This window comes from Bombus impatiens, unplaced genomic scaffold, assembly GCF_000188095.3.
Source record: "Bombus impatiens unplaced genomic scaffold, BIMP_2.2 scf_3007, whole genome shotgun sequence".
Taxonomy (NCBI): domain Eukaryota; kingdom Metazoa; phylum Arthropoda; class Insecta; order Hymenoptera; family Apidae; genus Bombus; species Bombus impatiens.
This window is the reverse complement of record NT_179426.1, coordinates 270,436-296,322: the sequence shown is the minus strand read 5'-3', so window position 1 is coordinate 296,322 and position 25,887 is coordinate 270,436. Positions and strand designations below refer to the sequence as shown.

Sequence of the window (25,887 nt, the reverse complement as noted above, 5' to 3'; positions counted from 1 at the left end):
CATTAGCATCGTAATCATATCGATAACGTATGTTCAACTGCCTCCTATTGCATAGATATTCCATTTTTCTAACTCTTTGCACAAACACATTTTCAACTCCCTTAAACATCAACCCTTCCTTATCATTCGGTCACTGTCAATCCATTAGCATCGTACACCTGGATGTTTATACATTTATGAGAAATGTGAAGGTGTAAAAATGCACAGAGTACACATTATACGTATACATACACATATATATAATTATTAGAAATATGACAGATACTTACTTCTCACAATAGCGAATAAAACAAATCTCTATTTAGGATCTTTAGCGCGTCAGAAAAACATAAATTTCCGTAAATGAACATCCACATTCAGCTGCCAAAATATTTCAATTTCGTCTGTGTTCTCGCACGAACACCATTTCCACCCTCGAAACATCAAGCCTCCCTTGTTTCATCTGCTTCATATGATACTACAGGAATTTCAACGTCAAAGATGTCCATTCTCGCAGCCGAAACAACCTAACACCTTGTGTGCAGAGAGCAAGAGCGAGAGGGAGAGAGAGTGCGTTGGAACGCTAACCAGAGGGTGCGCGCCACCCGAGTCACGAAATTAACTAATGCTTGCTCGCATAATGCGCTCGTAATTTTCGCCTCTCTGAGAGCGTTATAACGTTGTGCTCGCTTTAAAACGGAACCTGGACTTTATGGGGGCCGTCGACGAGACGCGTACACGTGTACAGCGCATAGGAAAAGCACGGCAGAGGATGGTTGTTCGTGATGAAACTAGAGAGCAGAGAATATCGGTCGATCGGTGGCGCGCGAACGGTGACAAAACGTGCCGCGATTGTCGTCCTCGTTTTTCAAGTTTCCTCAGTTTCGTTTTCGTCGCTTTCCGCTTTCGTTCTTTTTCATTGTGGGCTAGACTGATCAGATTTTACGCCGGAAATAGACTATTTTTGACCGGGACGTCGAATCGACAGCTCTCAGTTCGTTTATTCCAGACCGAATTTCGCTTGACTTGCTTCGTGATATACAATAGCACGATATAGGCTATGGAAGTCTGCTGGTTTCGCGTACGCTGTGTAAATTGTATAACGTGTAATTGTTTAGCATTGTTGTGTACGCCAGTTATGTGCCCTCGATGGAAGATTAATGGAGGTGAAGAGTATTTAATTAGATATGGGTAGAGAAGGTTAATACGGGGGTGTTTGTGATGGTACTACATTTCCATATAATTTAATAGAAACATGTGCATGAATATTTAGGTGAATTTCATTCGTGGAAAACGAAATGTTGTTTATGAAGTATAATGCTTGTCGTTAAAATAAATTGACCGATAAAGCAAAAGAATATTGGGAATTATGGAATGAGATAGAATTAGTTGGAAAATAGAAGCTGAGCTGAATTAAAAAAATAGATTAGCTGTCTTTCTGTAGAAATTATGTAGCTTTAAAATGATAAAACAAGTGAAAATACGATAGCCCACAGTAAATATATATCTTATTTGTAGAAGGAAAATACTAAAACTTTGAGATCATGTAAAAAATGTTGAAAGTTTGAAATGATCTTCATATCATAAAGTTATGAAAGGAATTTTTTAAAATAAAAATATTTGTTTTCTGGATTTACCAATTCATTGTAACACTTCATACTGTTCGAAATACGAATGTACGTCGATTGTCGTGAAAACGTAGATGACAGAAAACGTAGAAATTGAAAACGGTCGTCTGGTAGTGATGCTTATAGCGAGATGTTTGCATAGAAAGGAGGCGAATGATGGATAATTTAAGTGGGCTGGTTGAAATTGAAATTAATTAATTTCTGACTTTTCACGTTGACTTCGTATCCTATTAACGATGCTACTACTATTTTAAGCGGAGTACTTTATCCGTAATCCAGAAGCAATTTCCATTCGATTTTCATAATTGGATCAAGATCTTAAACGGGAATGGATATTGAATAATATCTATTTTTTATTCTTCTGTAACAGAGATATAACGTAATTACCTGTTTGTAAGATGTTTTATTCCTATTAAACATGAAGTAAAAGAGGATTTTAATAAATAATCTCATTTCACGTATGGGAAATATAAAAACTCTTTGAATGTACTGTGAGTGGAAATTGATAGCAGTTGTATATTCATTTACAGTTGCAGTTGTACGTATTTACTACAGCAATTCAAGAACCTACGAAATATATTAACAGCATAATTATTATCAGATCGTAGATTTATATATATTTACGGGAAATTTAAAGGTGTAATTTAATAACGTAAATTCACGTAATAAGCAAAAATATACGAAATATCCAGATAATCATAAATCTTTGCTTAGGTTTCGTTTTTCTGTTTAGCCTTTCTTAATAATAGCCTAATTATTCGAAATATGTTTATTTCAACACTAGGAAGACAAATTTTTCGTAGCAATTTAAAAAAGAAAAACATAAATCGATTTACACAAGCTGAAAAATAAATATTGTTGAAGCTTCGTAGAATACCAGAGGGAAATAATTGGCTCGTATTTCCGGTGAAGTCCATCTCGAAATGCAGTATATAGGTAGCTCATACTCATACATTCGATATTTCGCGGTTACTCTTCTCCGGTCCGTTCTCTTCTTGGGAATACCGGTTCATTTTCCCCAATTATAAGTTTTGGTACCTATTTCCCTCGTGCACATTGGTCAAAATCAACCTTGATACAATAAAGAGAAGCTGGATTAAGGACAGGTATGATTTAATTCGTTAGGTCCAATTTCATTCCAACTTACAATCATTGAAGTATAGGGTAATTAGTGTCGTTGTGGGGAAAAGTTTTCACGTTGAAGTTGCCTCGAACGTGCATGTTCTCGCATACGTTAATACATTTTTATGGAGATGTACTACATTGAAGTGCAATTCTCCTTGCATCAGGCATCAAGATTCTTTTTCATTACGTCATTATCTTCTTTTTTATTTTCTTTTTCTTTGTCATATGTGTTTTAGAAATATTGACAACATTCTAATTTTATTTGGGAGCAAGTTATTCTTCTGTTTTTCACTTGTTCTAACCTTTCGCTGTACTTGATAACTTGATATCAATAATCATAAAATGTGTCGTTATATTTACTAGTCACCTTTTAATTTTATCCCCAAACAGACATTTCTAATTCTAAGGATAAAATTTAGTAGAAACATTGGCAGTCTTAAATAGGTATTTTAATAATTTATTTATAATAAATTACACGATGCGATTAATAACGATACAATTCTAAGATTCTTCATTTATTCCATCTATCAGCCTTTCGAATACTATGCGAAAGTAGAACAGAATAAAAGATTTAGCTACGCTGTTTCTAAAAATTGTTTGTAACGAACATTAATCACTACCTTCTTCCATCTTTTTAGCCGCTTCATTTTAACTCGATCGCATTACGCCCAAGATAATTACTCCCGGTGCGGAGTCGGCGTTCCTATACAGATCCGACGTAGCCAGTGGTTCCTCCTCCCCTAGCGATAATCGAACGATAATCGAGAATCAATTTCACCCCTTCCAATCTCGTCCCCCGAGCGTACGTTGTCGACGCGAGGTTTCCAAAAAGATAGGTGGATTAATGATGTCGGCAGACATCGGAAATTATCGAGCAGCCGGGGAAAAAGGGGAGGAAGGTAGAACCGAACTCCATCGTGTCGCTCGTGTCTCCACAAATATACCATCACTGGCCCATTCGATACCTTCTGCTAGATTTTCCACTGGATTCCTCGTTTCTTCCTTCCGTTCTCGTTTCTCTGCCTCTCTTCTTCCTTTTTCTCCTCGGGTCGAGAGACTGTCGGCTCTGGCAAACATTAATTCCACAAGCCGCGAAGGATGAAGCACCGCCTCGGCGCACGATCATTAAAATAACGAGTGAAAGGATCCTCGAGAGAGAGGGCCAACCCTCGAATGTGGACGCCACACTCTCGAGAGTAGCCGGGTTAAACTTGAGCAGAGCGAACTTGGGTTGTATCGTTAAAGCGGGTAGTTTTAGAAGAGCCGCGGATATTATATACATGGGGAGTGTAATAAAGGGTGGTTCGGTTAATCTCATCCAGTGGATCGTTGAGAAAGACAGGGATGAATATATTAAATCACGCAATGAATTGTTGTTTATGAAAAATACACTGCGTCTCATAATTATTCTTTTTATTATTTTCTTTGTAATTATTTATCGTAATTCTTGCCTGTCGGCTTACGTCATATTCACTTATCACTATCTTACGTACTAATATTCTGTTATATTACATTTTCTTATCTGATTAAACGCACCTACATTGCTTTTATAATTACTGCTCTTCCTCTTTGGCACTTTCTCTTCTGCTTTCTGCTAACTATCGCCACTGCGTCTCATAATTATAAAACCACTAAAAGAAATTTATTTTCAGAAATATTTATGACAGGTTGAAGATCACAGCGGTGTAAGCCAAGACTTTGGAAATTTTGCTTTAGTAATTAATTAAGCTTTATTCTCTGTCGCGATATGTTTTTCATGACCTCGGGAAGTAAAATAAATTTTTCGTCACGCTAAACGCAGAATACTGTCTTTATGAAAAATAATAGTCGAGAAACTGGTTTATCGTGCCTCTCAAACGTTTATATGTTGCGTTATATCTTCATATGTTAATCCGATAAACTATGAAATATGACATATTTGAAATCATACGAAGAAATATAATTTTCTGGGGCAGAGAGGACAGTTTATGCTCATAATAGAGAAGATAAATGAGAGAAAACTATTTCACAGAATAAAATTGTAGCAATAACTTCTACGAGTTTAATTGCTCGATTTTGCATACTTCTAAACAGATTTTATCGCGTTATCTTTTCTATCCCACGTCTGACAGTAGCGTTTAGAAGAACTGAAATGTATATAAGAATTGACGATTTTTCGGGTAATTTCAGGGTAATTTAGGAATCGATGCATTGCAAGAGGTATGCTTCTATTTAAAAACACTTTCACGGTCTCGAAATCAATTAAATTCTGAAAGAAGGTTGTATTAGGTTGTCCGAAAAGTTTCTTTCGTTTTATGAGCAAATAGTAGACGCACAACGTTTTTCGTTTTACGTTTATTTTGTCGAATTACGATTCATTTGTACGATTTGTACGATTCATTTTGTTCTGTCGAGATAAACACCGCGACATTTCACAGACTTGGTTTCACGTTTGTATGAAGGTGTACTGTTGTAAACAACACGTTTGCGAAAGGAAGAAAATTTTCGGACAACCTAATACACGAGTCGTATATTTTTGAAATCCATGAAATTCTAAAAAGAAGAAGAAGAAAAAAAAAGAAAGGCTACGAGAAGCCGTCTTATGAATATTCTTCCACGTGGACAATATTTTTAAAGCAGAAGAGTGTCAGTTTCTTCGTTTACATTTGAGCGGCAGTGTTTACGTTTCGTTATGTAACTGCCTTTCGTTACTCGTCTGTCTGATCTCGATGGTCTCTATCACGTATGCGAAGCTACTTTTGAGGTTTTAGTTTGAGTTTCGCGGTGTTTGATGTACTACGTTTGAATGGATTCATTTGGAGACTCATTCGATGAGTTTCTGGTGATCGTCGTCAGAGAGATTTCGAATACTGTGATTTTGAGGATTTGGGAATGAAAGGAGAGTGGGATGTTATCTACGTTTTATTAAGAGAATGTAGGGTAGAATACTTCTGAAAATGTATAAATTTCTTTTTCACATTATTATGTTTATTACGTAATTGCGTTGCTATCGTTGTTCAGAAAAATATATGAAATTTTTGAGTCTAGAAACTGTTTTTTTAAATATTACTGTTTATTAAATATTAATATTACTCGATGTTTTAATAGTTCATACGGACACTTATAGTAATTTTTTAAAGTTTTATCAACCATTGTACTTTATAATATTTTATTTTTTACTAAACGATATGTCTGTACTAGAAATTGTTCTTAACATTGACTTGAGAATGATGCATTGTAATAGCACATATTAACTTGTTAATAGCTATTCATTTTGATTTTATCGAATAATTATTTCGATATTATTTATTCATGACGTTGCTCTTATAAGAGTACCTACTTTATAATAAATATTTATGACCCGATCTTACCTTTCCAATGCAAAAATAATCGCTCGTAAGCACTGTTAGTTATGACTCATAATACAGAATCAAAAAAATATAACAGTTATTTATTATCTGACTGTTAAAATTTCCTCAATTACATTCAAACTCTACAATACGTAAAGCCATATTCCATTTCATTTGTATTATCATAACGTGCATGAAGTTCGATACATTATAACGCTACGTGAATACGTTGTAAAATCGAGAGTGTAACTTGTGTGCAGTTTGCGAATTCGAATTAAGCCGATCGAAATCATACGGTTGGTGTACAATTGACGAGGAAAGTATTCCTGCTGATCGTGCTCGATCTGTCTTTCGAATTTACATTGGCCATTCAGATGTATACGTATCACACGGGTGTCAGTGTAATCGGTAACTCGTTATTCCATGTTGAAAATGCGATACGACCTTTGTGCACGGCGAAAAAATATCGAAATCGTTTATTTTGCTTGTGATCCGTCGACCGTAAATGCGATAGGAATTGAAATACGATAAATTGGAGAAAAAATGCTCGATAATGTATATTCGCCTCTATGAACAATGTGAAAAGTGAGAAAATAATTCAAGTGACACGTTGGTCGATGCTTTCATTGTCCAATATATCATTTAGTAAGGTTTCCGTGTGGTAAACGCAATTTGAAATTAATGATACATCGCTTCGTGAGTGTGAACGCGAGACAAAAACTTGAGATTAGCCATTTTAATTTTAAATAATTTTTTTTTTATTCTGAAATCTAAATTATACACTTTATGTATGTTCTTAATTGCTTAATTATTATTAAATATATATAATATTTGTTATTCGAATTTTTGGTTATTTCTTTAAAAATGTAAATTATGAATCGTTGTTCCCGAATCGAAGAAGCCGTTGTCTAAATTATAGTTTTATTTTCCAACTGATAATCTTCGAATCTGCTATGAAAATAGTCGAATACGGACGGTTATTCGATTTAGATTTCAGAACCTCAATAATACACACAGACGTACATAGAGTTTCTGTCTGTTTTGTCTCTTAGTTTGTCTAATATCTCTGTTATTGTTCATAGGCAGTTACTCAAACAAACTCGCATCGAATGTACACCAATCACTCTGCTGAACAGATTACGTGGTTGAATTCAAATTGTATCCGAAATTTGTCGCGCGGCCGATTCAATCGATACTCGTTGGTAAGTGCTTGCGCGTGTAATCTCGTTTGCCACGCGATGATAGGAGGCCGATGTCATATGGTTAACCGTTTAACCATTCAAATTGGTTAAGCGATTGTCGATTAATCGGCACAGTTTTCCCGCTGCTATTCCCAACGAATTAACGTTTTACCATCGTTTCGCGTGGATTTTCAAATTTAAAACGATCGGTATTTCTAATGAAATTTGTCAACTGTCCCATCGGGTGATACGCCTTCGAACTGTCGCCGAAACTATTCGTTGGTCACTGGTCGAATCGACGTCGTTTAATTCGATATACAGAATATCGATTTCTATTAAACTGGCGAACCTAGAATTCTCCCCAAACGTCGGCCAAATTCTAACGTCGAGCAAATTGCGGGCTGTGTAATTATGAACAAATGTATCGAAGAACATCGACGACACCCGGTTCGAATAATCAATCGCATGGTTAACTGATTTCCTTGTCAAAGGAGCAAGAGAGGAAATTCTTGAGCGCGAAAATGCACGATTTTCGTTGGCCGCGCTTGATGAAGAACGGTTGAAAGTACTTAAACGAACACAATCGAGGAATCCATTAGGGGCAGTTAACTGTATTCCGGACGATGCGAATAAATGAGCGGACGACCGCTTTTCTGCTAACTTTTTTATGCCGAATCTTCTCTTAATTGACACGAGCACTGCTCGAAATTGCCACGTAATGAAGATGGCGCGAAAAGAGTTAAACAGTAGCAAATTATATGATATATTGAATATTCTAAACTATTGTTCGTTCATCGATATTCAAAATTCGAAAGTATGAATAACAATTATATTTGTCGTATATTTAATCGCGAAATCTGTAAATTTGCACCACAAGGTTCCAACGTTCCATTGAAATTCTGCTCTCAATGTTATTACTTCAAACAACAGTGTTTCAGATGATAAAAACGATTCATACTGTCCTACGTTCTTCTTCTTCCTTTTTTACTATTTGATTAATAACAGTTATGAAGAAGCTAAATTAAAGCATAGTCAGCTAAAGAACGTTGCAAGTTTGCAGGAATAAAAAGTCCTTGTTTTTCTCAATGGATGATATTTTTTTGTTATTTGTCCTTTCTATATCTGTGATTTTCTCTTTTGCGCTCTGCACAACGAACGAAGTCTTCATGGTACATTTCCTAACAAGTTTGTCTCTCATCTGCCCTATTTGTTTATCAGCGCAGAAAACTAAGATCAAAGTTTTGTTTAAACTATTTTAGCTAATTTAATCTTCTCGTTCTTCCTACTTACCAGAGCTAGTAATAGAATATCTATATAGACAGATTTCTTCTAAACTATTTCTATCAGTCGAATTCAAATGAATTTACTGGATAGGTAATGCACACGCAGGTTTTCTTTGTAGCTGAAAATAAAAATAAAATTTATTCGCTAGTTTCATCCAACTACGCTGATCGCGTTTATTTGATCGCACTTCGCGATCAGCTTATCGGATTGTCGACGACGTCGATATTAGATGTTTGATATTCGACTTTTCTCTTATCTTAATTTGGGGGTGTATTTACGATGTTGACAGAGATAGAAGAGTGGCTTTGCTTCAGGGCACAGTGACATTTTTCGTTCCGCGCGTATACAGATCGCACGTGTAAGCCGCGCATGCATAAACATCAGTTCGTGTTCCTCCTGGAAGTCACGAAACCTCTGCCCGCCACTGAAATATCGATAATAATTTCTCGCGTGATTTTACCTTGACATTGAAAACCGAACTACTATCCTTCATTCAAAAGCGTGGAAAATAAAATGCAGAACTTAATCAACGGAACGCGTTGTTCGAAAATAAATCTAAATAAATAAAAAAAATAAAAAAATAAAAATAAGAATAAACGTTCAAAAGACTTTAGAATCCATTACGTAGGTTACAATATACCATGAAATCTTGACGCATTTTATGAATACCATACTATGGTATCCTATTGTCTCGCTGCGAGAGCAACGAGCCGGATCAAGGGTAGAATGGAGCCGATGAAAAATCACGAAGTCAGGCTGAGCAGGGAAATTGCGCAGAAATTCGCATAGACAGAACGATGGAGCTCGATACATTCTCCCTATTGAACCATGGTGTTCGACGTCGCGCTCTGTTTTCCACGATGATATACCGCGCGTTATTTGATAACAGTCAATCTCGCGGAAAATAGGGACGACACGAAATTTACATTCAAATTCGGCTTCGTTTCTGCGCTGATCGAAAATTATACCTCGATTACACGTACACGCGCGCACATTTTCCCAAGGACCCGTTCGAGAAACTTGTCGAATATCAGCCGGATACGGTAAAACGGAATTTACGTTCCACGGGATTGTATTTCTTCCTGTGTGGACATAGTTTTTCTCCGCTTCTCGAAAATGTTCAACTCTTCCAGGCTTCTGCGTTGGCCTCCGCTGTTCTTATTGTTCTGCGCGACAAATGGAAGTTTGCCACCAGACCGGTTTTTGTTGCGAACACGAAACGGCAAATAACTGCAACAAACGGTTGCCCGCCGCGATGAACTATGCTCCCCGCCGGAAATTATGTTGAATCTGTTGGTCGGTGACATGCTCTCGCGAGCGTAATTCCTTTTTTTTTGTTGGAGCTGCGAGCGATGTTTCTCGGGACTGTGTCACTCTTTAATTTACGCGCAAACGTAATTTCATAATCCGTAAGGTTGGAATTTTTGTGTATACTTGTTTTATGAGTATAGTGTATTTTTTAAATTACACTTTGCATTCTAGTTATATCTAAACGTACATTTGATTAAATTTATAATGAGAATTTGTTTTTGTCGCTGTAATTATTTCATACTCTACTTGGCTACTTTTGTTGGTAAGATTTTTGAAAAGTACTGTTTTATTTATCTTCTGATCTTTGTATCTCAGCTTAGGTGACATAGATCTAATTCTTAATTGATGTTAACAAAAATATTTTGTATTTATCTTTAACACAGTTTTCTGAATATTAATAGAATTTTTTTTAACCGCTCTTCACGAAATGGGTAAGATTTGTAAAATTCTTCTCTGCACAATCAAAACAAATATAATTATAAAAGTTCGTGACGAACGTTCAGAATTCCTTCTACATCAAAATCATCAATCTTTGATCGTTGATCGAAGATGGGCTGGTAAACGTTTCCCTAACTGTTTGTAACTGGGGCATCAAGGGAAAAATTCAGTGGTCCTAGATACGAAACACAGGAAACGCATTTCCGGTGTGCCTAATGATGACGAACGAGCGTGGTTATTATCATCGGGTAGTTCGTGAACCAACCAGCGGGCAAAAACCATTCGTTCAAATTAAGAAGTTGATTCGGATTTAATGGTCTTTTGTTTAGCTGCTGGAAACAGGCGATACGTCTCTTTCTCGTGTTTTTTCACAATTTCCTTTTCTCTTTTGCGTTGCATTCCCTCCCTTTTAAAAACATGTTTTGAATCACAACATCAAGCTCGAATAGAATCAGGCCAAATTTTACAGCTGATTTTCAGTTTTGGTTGATTTTGTCCCGACATCCCTTTTTCGTAGCTTCGCAATTCAAATTGGTAAACGAACAGAAACTCGGTCATGTTTTTACTTCCTAATTATTTTCATATTTTTCACGGGGAAAATATTTGATTATACTTTTCCGTAAAACAAACAGTTTGAGGTTTGAGCCTTGAGCTTTGTCATAAATTGGTTTTACTATGACTTCAAATTAATCATAAAATTTGTAGAAAGAATATCTTAAATAGTCCTTGATCTTTCAGTTATAAATAAAAGCAAAAAAAATTTTAATTTCTAATTACTTTCTTATGTTACTGGGAAATGAAGAGCACCGTTCACATCGCTAGCGCATTTCCATTAAATGGGTCATATTCTACAAACGGAATGTTATTTAATTGCCATAAAGCGGCCCGCTGAATGTTCCGCTAAAATCTATCCAACTACAAATTATCTCGCGAATAACAATTTCAAATTTAATTGCAAACGTATAAGTACACGTTACTGTACAAATTAACATCATCAACTACGTTCAAAATTATCCACTATACGCATATATAATCATCAAAAAGCAGTCGAAAATCATAAAACGTCGCGATACTTCAAAAGAAAGTTTAAGTCGAAACTTGAAATAGTTGACACTGCTGTTCTCTTGACATTTTTTTCACGTTTGTGTCTCTTCGGACATCCTCTTTTCTCAGACTACTTTATTCATAAAAAACGTGCGACGCACAAAAGGTATTAAAATCATATTGAACGTCAAAGGCAAATTATTAAAAATTATCTCCATTTTAATAATATCTATTGAGATATAACATCCATTTCAGGTCACGTCACGCATCTGAAAAGAATAACAAAGTTAAAAAAAAAATAAAACGATAGAAACCGCCAAAAATATTATTTTATCTAACAACAAGAAAGACTTGATAACTTTATTTGCCTACACATAATAAATTTATCACTTTAAATAACAATAATATTAATCAAACGTAACTTTGAAATTATTTTTTAAATTAGCAATAAAAAATATTTCGTATCTTTTCGTATTTACTAACATGAAATTCATTTCACTTCGATACGAATGATTTCCTAAGCATACGATATACCACTGATAAGTTACAGTGTTAGAGGACCTCTCGTCAGACGCGTTACATGCTCTCACGAGTATGTTACACGCATGTAAGCATTCGGGCAGGTGTGCACGGGTGCAGTCTGCGCAATGTTAGCTAAATTCTCGTTACCCTGGCGGCCGTGTCGGCCACGCGTAATCCGCTTTAATCCTTGCAAAAAGACGAGCCAAGGCTCAAGTGGATCAACCTAGCATTGCTCGGACGCGCAGTAGTATATCCATAGCAGTGCCGTTAGTCGACGACTCGATGTACGGGCTAACGTGGCTATATTTATCGTCCCAGTTTGTGACGTGACATCGTGTTTCACGTTTTATTCAATACGTTGAACTGCCGTGTCATTTAGTTGACATACAGATTGGTAATTGATATCTAACGTGGGGATGAAGGATTCTGGATTTGCTAGAACTTTGACGAAAATATATCTCACATCGAGTTGACGAATACAGCGATTTTAATCAATACCATACTAATTTTGGTTTTATCGATGCAATTAACAATTGGAATTATGGATTTATGTTATATCACGAAACGAAGTTCTTTAATTATTCGTAAGTTCACGAGTACTTCTAAGCTTATATAAGATATTCGACAGCTTCATTTGCAAGATAAGATTACTACATAAGAAGATACTAAGATACTAACATAATAATTCCATTGAACTTCTTCTTCTTTATTTATATATATTTATATACTTTGTATAATATACATGTAGTTAGAAAAGTAAATAGGTTCTATCCGTCTTGCACCGTATTTCATCCGATAAACTCTAAAGATTACGTAACAAAAGGTTTTCAATTTCCGCGTACGTCTTGTTCAGATGCGATTATAAGTATTATATAGTTTTTGTGCTGTACATACGTTATTGTATTATTTGCTTACAAGAAACTGGTTTACATTTTACATAACCACAAGAAAAACGTTTTGTCAGAAATAATCAAAACATCAGCTCATGTCTGTTGTTCTCTTTTGCATTACAAATTTTTCTTTATCGAGTGAGACAGTTTACTCGAATCTGTACCATTATTGTCCGTTTCTAAACTAATTGGTTAAAGCCGAAACGATCGACAAACTGAAGCACGATAGTATTTGCTTACGTTTTATTTCGTAGCGAAACTAGAAGCACACGCTTCCATCGTTATTAATGTTTCACGTGTTGAGCGAGTTTTAGGTGAAAAATGAATTTCTCTCTCTTAACAATCGCGGCACGTATTCGACCCGATCAAAGGCAACGCATATAACTTGTGTCGAGAGTTTGAGCGACGTGAAGACCAACTTTTCTTCTGCAACCATGTTTTTCGAAGAATAACTATAAGCTGCAAGGTAAACGGCGAGGGAAGATTAGCCGGAAGTGACGCGCTCGAGACCAAACGGAAATCGTCCGAAGGCTATTCGCTGAGACTTTATCCCGTTTTACCATCCTTCGTTTATTTTTATTAACTCGTTTCTCATTATAAACTTGTTCACGATTTGATATAAACAGAGAAGTTCAACGCAGAAAAAGTTAGTTTACAAATTATCAGGTTTCTAATAAAACGAACGTTCTTCTCACTGCTATTGTATTTATACTTGCGAACAAAACGAAAAATCGCGTACTTCGTTTATCCTGATAGAAAGAAGTCTGAAATTAATTCGCTGTTAACAATGTTCAATTAAATCATCGTGAAACAAAACTGAAGTTGTAAACTGTGTGCATTCGTGATATTAGGTCCACTAAATTTTCGACCAATAAATTGGATAGAACTGGAAGCAATTGTTAAAGTTTCACAGCAAGTCTTTGTCAGAATTGTACGAAGGAATAAGAGACTTCGCCGTTGGAGATTTTGATTTTTTTTAATTGCTTTTTTAATAGGTAGATTGAAAGCAAAATAGCATCGTGGACGTATAAACTTTAATCTATCGCAAATTTATAACATAAGAAATTTACTATTTTATTTATTGTATATCGTCTTCTTTCTTTCTAGAAGAACTTCTAATTATTTTCGTATATTTTCTAAAAACTAATTACTATAAATCTTATTTTTATATATTAACTTGGTTAATTAACAGTTAATACGAAACCTTGAGCTATTATTCTTGAAACATGATATACATTGATTAAAAAAGAGAGTGTATAAAAAATACAAATTTACAATTCTGTCTTTTAGTTACTGGTATAATATTGGTTTACCGTTTCGTCATTATTTGTCCAATTTCTGTACTTAACGTATTTCAAAATTCTCTTGAAATACGATAAATTAAATCTCTTTTGAGTTGAGTTCGCCTAAAGTAAGTTTTTTTATTTAGCTCTTAGATTCGACATTAATTAACCCTTATCAGTAACTTACTTAAGAACTTCTTATTGCATAGATACCTACGATATTTCATTGATACTTTAACAATATCGTCATAAGAATATTAAATATCTTTAAGTAATTTCCTGATGTGTTTACGTTTGCATTTAGTACAATGACACAATTGGCGAGCGTAGTTGCGAGAAGGTTAAACGAAGGTTAATGTAGCGAATAAACGTACCACTTTTCTGTTCGCGTGGCAGCCGATAAATCACAAAATGGAACACCATCCGAGGCATAAATTCGTCTTACAATATTTTAAAACGACAGCCAGATCGTTCTCCGTTCTTAATTGTTCACTCGTGGAAATATCTTAATTTATCGTTAGGCCACTGAAGTTTTTCGTATCTTTCTTCGTTCTACATTATCGTTGTTTCCGTTTCAGTGCTTGGCAGTTGTCGGGGCGAAGAGTGCGGACACGAAAGGCTGGTGAAGTGCGGAAGACCACTCGAGAGAATCAACAGGAACGATTTGAGTTTCGCCGTGAAAAAGGAGGAACTTCAGCAGCTATGCCCGTAAGTTTTTGGATTAGATTCTTCCGTAGATTAGATTGTAGGTTCGTTTCGATGGTTCTTCTTTTTTTTTTTTTTTACTAACTTCTTATTTGTAATTTTCATATTCTGTTAGAGTTGAGCAATTCTTTTCAAGCAAGCTTTCGTAACTTTCATTTTTATAGTAGAACTTCTTCTGTTTTTTCTATCGATTCTTTTTTCATAACGTGATGTTTTAACATTTCTTTTATTCGACACATATATTGAACAGATAAAAAAGATTTATCATCTAGTTTTTTAAACTCCAAATATCATTCGAGTTTCGAACATATCAGTGTAATATTGTTTGATACAAATTGAACGATAAAGATTTGAAGTTTTGTTTTTAATCTATCAAGTTTCAGAAACAGGAAGCTGAGATATTAATTGGAGAAGCAGATTTATTACATTATTTACCTATTAATAAATTATAATACGAAAAGGAATAAAAGTTTCCCGTTGAAATTAAAAATATAGACGCATAATATCGATACTTTACGTAGATCAATGTATACGTTGGCTGAATATTTCAGTCAGTTTACACCTTCTCGTTTATGTTTGCCATAAATTCCTCTTCCTCGATTACTTTTCCGCCAATTTTTTTTTTTATTCAACACCTTAAAAAAGTTCACTTTAAGTTTTAACGCTCTGTTCTGGAATAGTTCTTACTTAGCCAAGTGTCGTTCGAATTCTCACGAAGAAAGAAAAACCACTTGGGAGTCCAATCGCGCTAATAATTAGTCCAATCGAGGCAAGTTTAATGCAACTTAAATTTTCCGAACGCCTGCTTATCCGAATTCGTCGATCGTGTTGTCTATTTTCACGATCGAGAAACTCGAGGAACGACTTTCGAACATTGAAAAAGAATTCTAATAAGCTAGTCCGCTAATTTGCTTGAAAGTTTGAAGGACAGGCTACTCGAGATTTCTTCCGAGTTTTAAATAGCCTCTTAAGAGTTTCTAGTTAATTTTTGAGAAGTTTGGTTATCAACCCTTTGCCGGATTAATTTTTATTTCTCAGTTTCGCGAGGTCACTTTGTTGAATTAATTTGAAGCATTAAAGATACTTGAGATTTAAGCTATTTGATAAATTTCAGACACTAACCGTCTTTTATTATATCAGAAATATGAAATTTATGTTCGATGATAACGCTTGTTTGGCTTGTTGGTGAAAATAAAGATATGATCGTTTTTTTAAAGACTACATTATGGATCGAACTTTCAACGTTACGTGAAAAGTAATCAGAAACGGTATACTAGGATCACAGACATAGGATTTTCATAAATTCAATTTTATTTAAAAATATCGAATTTCATACAGAGGAAAGTACCTGAACTGTTGCCCGCATTTAACGTTTAATTTTTACGGGGAAAAGTAAACAGAGTTTACGATATTTCGATGTGAATAAGTATTTATTTTTTTTATTTTCAGTCGTCGTTTAATTGGAAAACATTCAACGACAGATACACCGTGTTAAATACTTTGATATAAATTCAATAACAGCGTAGTAACGCCCGGAGGTATTTTTTTCAAAAATCAAGATCAGCCGATCGATTTTTAATCCCACCAACACAAATGGTCGTTGCAACGGTTTCTCTTTTAATTTGTACAATTTACTCGTGTCGTTTCGAAATATATATGGATAAAAAAGAGAACAGCGTGGGAACAGCTTCCCAATGTTTTTTTCTTTGGTATAGTTCATAAACTTTATTATTTAATGGTGTAAAAATGATCAATTCTGTGGTAATAAGTAATACAAAAATAAGATATACAGTAAGTCACGAAAGTATTCGAACATTTGCAAGAACCTTATTTAAATACATTATATTAATCCATTCATAAATACTACAATGTATTACATTAAAACGTTAAACAATTGCAAATTACTGTATCATTAAACTTTGAACCATATCTGTAAATATTATATACAGAAGCTGCAAGATATTTAGTATAAATATACACATACATATGTCATATAAATACCACTCCTCATAGTTAACACTTATTATAGGTATACTTATTACATGTACTTTTATTTTGGTCGTTTACGTACTAATTCTTCACTAAATGTATCTCTGTAGCAAATAAATTGTAACTTCTATATATATTGTATAATATATGTTCAGATTGGTTTTATATTGTATCAAAATAATAATGACAATCGTTACAATGCTAATAAAATGTCAAACTGTTCTTATACAACACGTACAATGTTTAATGTAATGTACAACACATGGAAGCTTTTTATGGTAAATGCTCAAGTCTCTTCTCTATCTCTCAGAATAATCGAATAGTTTCTATAAGAATTAAAGTCGAGAAATTTTTCTGCTAGTTCGAATAATGGTTTACGGACACTTCCCTTTTCGTTCGAGCGATTTTATCGAAAAGCTGATATCACTTGAAGTCAGTTGTTAGTCTGATGGCGTAAATTCCTTCTGGGATCGATCAACCGCGTTTGGCGATAGGCATTCTATTTCCTCTGTCGCAAGATACTTACAAATTGCTTCTCCAATAACGTAGCGTCGAAATTCGAGTCATTTAAAACAGCAGCCGATTACGTACGTACGTGTGGATATTAAACAAATAAATTACAATATTCAACTACTTTTTGAACGCTTCGTGAACCATGAGATCGAAATTAGAACGCTTTAAAAGTTTTGAACACGAGGAAGACGTCTTATGATTGATTTCAAGTCATTCTTATGTAATTTTCTGCTCATATAAAATTTAAGAATTATTATTATAATTTTCGTTTTTTTTTTCAAATAAAATGTAATTGAACGCTTCGTGAACTATGAGGTCGAAATTAGAACGCTTTAAAAGTTTTGATCACGAGGAAGACGTGTTATGATTAATTTCAAGTCATTTTTATGTAGTTTTCTGCTCATATAAAATTTAAGAATTATTATTATAATTTTCGTTTTTTTTTTCAAATAAAATGTAATTATCATATCATATAATTTAATATATTTTTTCAGCTTTAAACTGAAAAGGTTAAAAGAACATTAGATAATTCTACGAAATTTAATTTTCCGTGGAACTTCTCTTGCATTTATAAATAAGGCGTTACGCTTATGAATTGAACGTTACTCTAAACAATTAATTCGCACGAAATGCAATACGTATTCCTGACCATACTGCGGGGAATCTTTTATACGTAAAAAGAAGCCATACAAGATTTACAGTCGTTGCGAATTCTTTTTCCCGGAGTAAAGAGGGCAGTTGATTTGCAGGGATAAAAATTATACGGTTTCGTTCGTTAGAAGCTGCAGGTGCAGCTCCCGTTGCATATGCGGAGTAAGTAGAGGCACAAAAGGTTAGAGCTCGTTAAACCATTCGGCCTTGCTGCTGTTACTTTTTGCGGCATTTGACCAAAAAAGGAGGTAAAGGGGTGTGTTTCAGTTACGTGACTCACTCCTTAAAAGAATAGCTAACAAGTTAGTGGGAAACCGTAAGTCTCGAGAATGAGAGAGTCACTCTTCTTCGTACTTTAGAACTTTCCCAAAGAAGCATATTTTTTTCCGAACACATATGCGACAGACATTGAACTCTTTAGCGTATATTTATTCATTGGAAAAGAAATGGAAGGAAATTCATGGTTCTTTTCTTCGCAACTTACCTCTTCAATCTTACGATTGTGAAATATAATAGAAAAGTTTAAGTTTAACGAACCTTGAAACGTGCAATAGCTTTTATTTGCTATATAATGCTTTCAAATACTATAATAGAATATTATAAGTAGGATATTGGATTATTAGTATATAAATACGATTTATCTTTTCAAATATTCCATTTTATATAATATATGCTGGACATATAGATACATACAATATATAAAAGTGCACCTGGTATTTTTATCAGATCTTCTTCTATTTTATCATATTTTGTACAGTTGAATTTCAATTGTCATTTAATGCATAGAATGCAATGTAAAAGGAATTAAGGATTAACGTAAACAATATCCATTGTGTACCCGAAACCTTTTTCGAAATTAAACAAAAGTACATACTGAAACAATAGCAAACCAAATTTATACGAACAACAATGAGCCGTTTGACAACTTATAGATAAAGATAAACGCTAATTAAGTGCTTTGACATTAAAGTTACAAAAATGTCGAAAAGCTATACAAGCTTTAATAAACAAAGATATACAACCACTTTGACCTATGAACCAATTCATTATAAATATTCCGGTAAATGATAGAAAATAGAAATATCGTCATTTGTTCGTTCGAGTTTGTACGAAACCGTCCGATAACAGTCGGAATGTCCTTGCTGAATAGGATCAGTTGAGCGTGCTATCGAACGCGTGGCATCCAGCGTTTATAACTGATGCTAAGGCAGCGAAAACGAGATTCAGAGAGCAAATCGAGCAGGTTTTTGCTCGGATAAATCGCGTTCACGTCGATAGGAGAAATATCGGGGTGAATTTTCGGTAACCGAACCAAATCAGCCGGCGGAACGATAACGCGCGCACGTGTACATAAAACGGCCGAACGTACGAGCGCGCGTGAGTTTCCAAGTAGCGCCGTGCCATTTTCCCAAAATCATAAATTTAGGAAATTATGCCGCGATTTCTTTCCGTAGGAACGAGATTAGAGGATGATGTTCTCAGATTTCTGGGAAATAATCAATGAGGCTGAGGTTGGATTTGAGTAACGCGGATTACGTGAGATTTTAGTGGCGTTAGCTCCATTCAAAGTTGGTTCAGATTTTGTACGTATTTGTCTATATTGTGTGTGCGCGCGCGCGCGCGTGTGTGTTATATGAAATATTTTAAAATGGTACTAGTATTCTGATAATTACATTGCTCAAGTTTGAAACCAATTTGAAAATGTATATAGAAATTGCAAGGCATTACTGCAAATATTTATTTAGTGAAATATCGATATACAGTGTAAATAGTCGCTATAAACATAATAAATGTTAAATATGTTCCTACAAAATAATCGAGGCTTGTTGATGTAGTGGACAGTTGATTGTTGAAATATTTTTATGATCTCTGCGAAATACATACTATACATACTTATATTAAATATCTTGTAATTTCTGTATAGATTTTCAGATCAGTTTCAAATTCGATCAACGTAATCACGATATTCGTGTTTCATTACGGCGCTAATGGAGTTTCGAAATTCGAAATTTCGTATAACATACATAATACGGGTATATATATACACACACACAGGAGGCGCTTACAAGTGTACGAACACTTTCAGAAGGCTGTGTATATTCAGCGATTTTTGTACATTTTTAATTGGCAATGATGACATAACACTGCACGGTAAATCATCTAGTCATGATGTTGCATGCCTTTCAGTTCATTGTTATCGGATCAATTGCAATGAATTATTTCGCGTGCTGGATTCACGTAACCAGTTTACGAGCAGCCGCACGGATAACAGTCAGTTCAAGTGTAGTGGCCCGGTTTCCGCATTAAAATTTCAAATTTCAATCGTAACTCGAGCTGCGGGGAATCATCTAAATTCGTCTTGCTCACGCCACCGCAAAATTACCGGCACGTGTACGCGAAATTCAACAATCACTGTCATTTTGATCGAAATGAAAACCGACTGATTAATTTTCATCCAGGCATTTTATTTTTATTTTATTTTTTATTTTTATTTTTCAAAAGATGTCATTTACAAGCATTTCGGTATACATATTGAGAACGTTGAAATATTTCTCACAGTGGGATTTAATATAATTACGAAACGAAGAGATGCACAGTTTAAAATTTTAATTTAATTTCTGTCTTACAATATATAGGACAAACTTTGTATCCTTTTACGTTCTTTTTAATTACTGTTCGTTTTCCTTTTCGTTGGGAGATGTTTTTTATTTTGCTTGTATTTAGAAAATCGGAAGCAATTTTCTAGAAAAATATTTTTAGTTACACGTAAGGGAAAGAGCAACTACGTAGTTTGAAAAAATGCAAAAAAAATCACCAGTAAATTTTTTGCAAAATATCTACATGTATGATCAATAATTTGTTTCGCAGCTTTTCACGTTTATTAACAATTTTTACGAAGTAACTGCTCTGACAGAAGATAAATTCTACGTAGAAATAAAGCGATCTTGAAAATAAACCATTGTAAGGTTAATGTTAATTAAAAATGTCTATATTTTCAATCAAAATTTCACATTTCAATACTTCTTCATACACATTATTTGTCATTCATGTTATTCCTTTAAAAATATGTGACACTTATCCACATTAATAAATATCGTATAGGCAATAACCATGTTTGTGTAATAATTTAGCAATTAATGAATTGACAAGCTATAAGTTATAGGATATAAACATTGTATAACTAATAGGACGCTCAGTTAACTTGTAATTTATAAAATTTATATATACAGCTTTATTTATTTCATTATCAAACCTGTTGCGCAAAAGAATATTTTATAGACGTCTGCGTAATTTAAACGAGAACTATATAGTAATATAGCGCTTTCCTAATATAGCTATTTCCTGACTTTCTTGTTACTTGATGATTAAAATGAAGTATTTCGATATTTTATGCAAAAATATAAAAAATAGTGTATAACCTTATACGTTTGAAAATACGATTCTTTGGAAAATAGATGATAATTGCTATGTTAATTTCATTAATATCAATCTGCATGATCAATATTTAGTAGTTTAGTAGTTTGTTTGACAACATATTGAATTTTAAAATCGCTCTTCTACGAAAGACGAGAAATGTGTTAATAATAAAATAATTTTTAAGAGACAAAAATAAAAATTAAAATGGAAATTTTGTAAACAACACTGCTGCTATTTCATGTGAACAGTTAGAAAGGCGTCTGAGGTTAGATATTAATCTCTTGGATGCTCAATCTGTCCTTTTGCTAGCGGGTGGTAATCTGAACGATAATCTTAAATTTTGCAAGTATCGATTCGTGTACACGTTATCCGTCCACGCTTTCTTCCATTTCCTCCGATTCGTGAAATTGAAATTGAAATTGAAATCTGAAATTTAAATGCACCGCCCCGATGAAGCCGGAGGGTGATATTCGACGAGTGTCGAGTAAGGTTAAAGGAAATAAAAAGGGAAACTGTCGAGATCACTCCAATAAGCAACAGCAAGATAATTACTCCGCTGGCGAGTAAAGACGTCCCGATTTCCGTTATTGGAATTCTTCCTCCTTTCCCCCCGTTCCCTTTTGTTCTTCTTTCATTGCTTCTGGTATCGATGGTAATGGAATTGTCACGTTGCGGAGAAACTCGATCCTCGAGTAGATCGTTTCCAATTATTTCTCACGATTATTGAAATATTTTCTTATTATCGATTCCTTTCTTATTATTTACAAATGTTTAAAGGTTTGAACATTGCTTAATTGCTTAATTCCTCACCGAAGTAGTCGAGCACTTCTAAACAGTTTTTAAGAATATGTTGTGTGCGTTATACGAAACATTTAAGAATCTTAGTAGTCTTAAATAGCTTAAGTAGTAACTATAGTCAATTATCTATTATATTACTAAATCTCAATCCGCAGTGCGACAATTTTTGACACTTTCTATATCGTTCAGATAACTATTCACGCGGTGTATTAATTTTCTACTGCAATAAATCAATATTTGCAGTAAATATCTTTGTAACTCTTATGAGATATTTTCTCATATGGTTTCAAACTTTACCAATATAATCGCACTGACCGTATTTCAGTGACAACGAGATTTTCTAAATATTTTATATAATACGTATTATATAGATATACAAGTGATGGCAAGTGTTCAAATACTTTCATCAGCAACTATATCTCGTTAAATATTTACAAGGCTTTAATTTTTCTTTAATTAAAGAAATAAAGTTACAAGTTCATATTTCTCCTTTTAATTTTTTTAATTTATTTTATTTGCAATTACTTTATTATCCAAATAATTAGAAAAACGTATAGTTTCGTTTAATCTACAGTCGAAATCGTTTTGACGAAACAGAAATATGCAGTTTATAGTTCACAGCTAGTTGGTATACAACATTCTATTTCGATGAGAACTAAGGCTGATAGTGTTGATCGTTATTAAAGAGCCTTTCCGCTCCTCCTCCAGGATCTTCCCTTAATTAAGAATAGGAAAAAGTACTTTTCGTATTAAGAAAATCCTCTTAGAAATCCTGCGTTACTCCTCTTCAAGTCTCCCTCTATCTTATTAAATTTATTCTTATTAAATAAGTTTTGTTCTCTCGTCGCGTTATGAATTTATGAAAAGCGAGTTCTGAAACATAATTAACTTAATCGTGTTCAATTTTTTCAAAATATCGTGTTATTTAAAGGGGCTTGAAGAAAATCGACAAGATTTATTATTGCGAATGTGGTTAAAAAAGATAAAAACAAGGCTGTTAGATAGATAGCTGTCTAATAGTAAGTTACAGTATTTTGTAGAACAAGAAACTTGTTTTTCTTTCTTTCTTTTTTGAAATCAACTTGATTGATTGTTCATTTTGTGTAACTTAATTAATTTTTTAATATATCAATTCAGAACTAGACGTTTTTCTCGAATATCTTCATATTCATCTTTTATTTACGATGTTCGGTTATATCTAATAATATTCAAATTATCTAGCATTCAGTTTTAGTTTTTTTCATAACGTGAGAGAAATTGATCTTCGCGATATTTCGTTGAACTATTAATCCTCTTAAGAAATCGAAATTAAAAACTATCAATATAATCGCTATAAGCCTAGTAGAATATAATATGGCCTTATTAACCTACTTTTATCTCTTCACAAATTCCTGAATTTCTCCAAATTGGCTCTTGTATCACGATTGGCCAAATAGCAAGTTGGAAAAAATTCTTAACTATGTACTTCACTATAATTAGTTATCGTCACAACTCCGAAAGTCGTGGACGAAACTTTCCACGAGACATTCTTTCACCGAGATAATTACCAAAATTGCTTTCGTCGACTCAAAATATTCTTACGTATTCAACGTTGTCGTTGCCGACGTCAGTGCACAAAATAATTTCTATTGCTCTTATTACGGAGTTCGTTGAAACGAATTCGCTGGTACATTTTCGTCTGACATTACGTTAAATCCTATCGAAAGTACTACTTCTTCTCCAGATCCCTATTACCATTATACTTTTATGGTCGCATCATCAAAGTTTCTTTCTTATTTCTTGCAGAGATTTCGAGGCTGGCATGAAGTGCATCCAGACGTACACGTTGGATTGTCTGCAGGAGAAACAAAGGGAACACTTCAACTCATTGTACGCAGGCACCAACAAGGTGGTCATGGAGCTGTGTCAAGATGGCCCTTATCAGGACGGTAAGTTGAATAACTACGTTGTTGCTATTACCCCAATGTAATTATAAGGTGGTTCTTGTCTGGTTGGTCTCGAAGAGTGAATTGAACCTGGCAACCTGATATTTGGTACAGTGTACTGTTAATACAGTACATTGCTATTCTCTTGTAATTGATGTATGATATTATAGGATATATTAATTAATTAATTAATTATTGATAAATTAATTAAATTGAAGTAAAGTTTGTACCATTTGCTGACATTTTTATATGACTAGAAAAATTTGCTACTACTATTATTATTATTATTATTATTATTACTAAACTTGAAAATAAGATGTAGAATCGAATAACAAAACTTTTTGTAGACGTTATGTTAGTTGCAATTGAATATCGTAATAGAGGACCATATTATTATCGTTAATACTTACCGAATTAAAATATCATGATGGATATTCTTTTAAACGCCAAATCTAATTTATAGCATTAATAGCATTTCATTGAAAGAATTAACCAATATTACCAGTTGTCAACAATATCTATTCATAGCTACATAATTAATTAAAATTTTTTTTCCTTTCATACTCGAGTCTTTTGGAGGAAAGTCTACAGAAAATGATAAATTCTAAAGATAAAATCTAGTCTAATCTAAAAAGATAAAGTATAAAATCTATTCTTTTTCTGTGTTTGCCATTCCTTGATTCGATGTTGTTCTTATAATAGAAATGGGTCGTTGTCGAATTAAGAATTTTGTAGCAACCTAAGATCTTAATTCTGAAAATATATTTGATTGGCACATCGATATGTGGAAATATCTCGAGTCGACATGAATACAAAATTATTAAGACGAGTATCTTACAATTGATTTACTTTTTTTAATCTGTTGATCTCTTTCCGAAGAGCAATTTCTCTTACCCGAAACATCTTTGAACTATAAGTCGAAATTTGAAATTGAAGCTAATAGTAGAGCATCATTATAAGTTAGCACGTATAAGTTTAATAGTTTTACCATATTCTTATACCATTATTATACTATTTATTACTTGTTTTTAGATTGTATATAATTCTTATAATTTCTTGCACCATGTAGTACATTTTTGTCTTCTATTTTGATCTATTTTCATTCCTGGTTCCACTAACACTGCTTTTTATTTATATATATCATAGCAACATTTGGTTCCAATAGCTTGTAATTTACCCTTGAACATGAATCAGCTTGCCAAAAGAGTAACTATTTTTAGTTAATAGCTATATGAGTTTCTTAATCAATTTTTCTATGAAATGACATACATATAAATTTTACAACATTCTCAAACAGGGTATCTATAATACGTTTAAATCACCGAATGTTATGATTTTATTTACGATAAAAAATAAAAATAATATCGTTCATTATGTATCTTATGCTAAAAAAAAAAATTGCATTTTCCTACGTACGTAGCTTCTCTCACTTCATACAACTCTTTGGTCATTTAATTCTCTCCTACAATTTTTTCATCAATCTATAATATATTATTAATTTCTCCGTGTATATAAGTAGGTACACGTAATATCTGATGGATTTTACATTGCGTTTGTCATACTAGGAGATATTACCAATCGTTTTTGGATGCCACGATCGAGCATGCTGTCGATATTCGGGTAATCTCCAGAGTACCGAATACATTATTGACTCCAATAGCCAATAGATTCGAAATGCTCGCACATATTCTACACGGTTCCATAGTTTTGTCGTGAAATGCATCCTGTGATAATCATCGCAGAATGCGTCTTTCGTGGGGCTTCAAGATTCCAATTTACATAATATTATCGCAAATTATAATGTTGATCGTTCTATGCTTCGTCACATTTTGCACATTTCAATTTTTCATTTTTTATGATATATTGCTTTCTGGT

The 25,887-nt window shown here is 33.8% G+C and overlaps 1 protein-coding gene across 1 annotated transcript in view; it reads left to right on the top strand.

Moving 5' to 3' along the window:
• LOC100748713 overlaps nt 1-25,887 on the top strand; it is a 71,248-nt gene that overhangs the window by 29,871 nt on the left and 15,490 nt on the right. The window contains exons 2-3 of the mRNA XM_003494622.4: nt 14,593-14,722; nt 23,873-24,015. Of these exons, the coding sequence (XP_003494670.1) occupies nt 14,593-14,722; nt 23,873-24,015 (273 nt within the window). The remainder of the gene's footprint in view (nt 1-14,592; nt 14,723-23,872; nt 24,016-25,887) is intronic.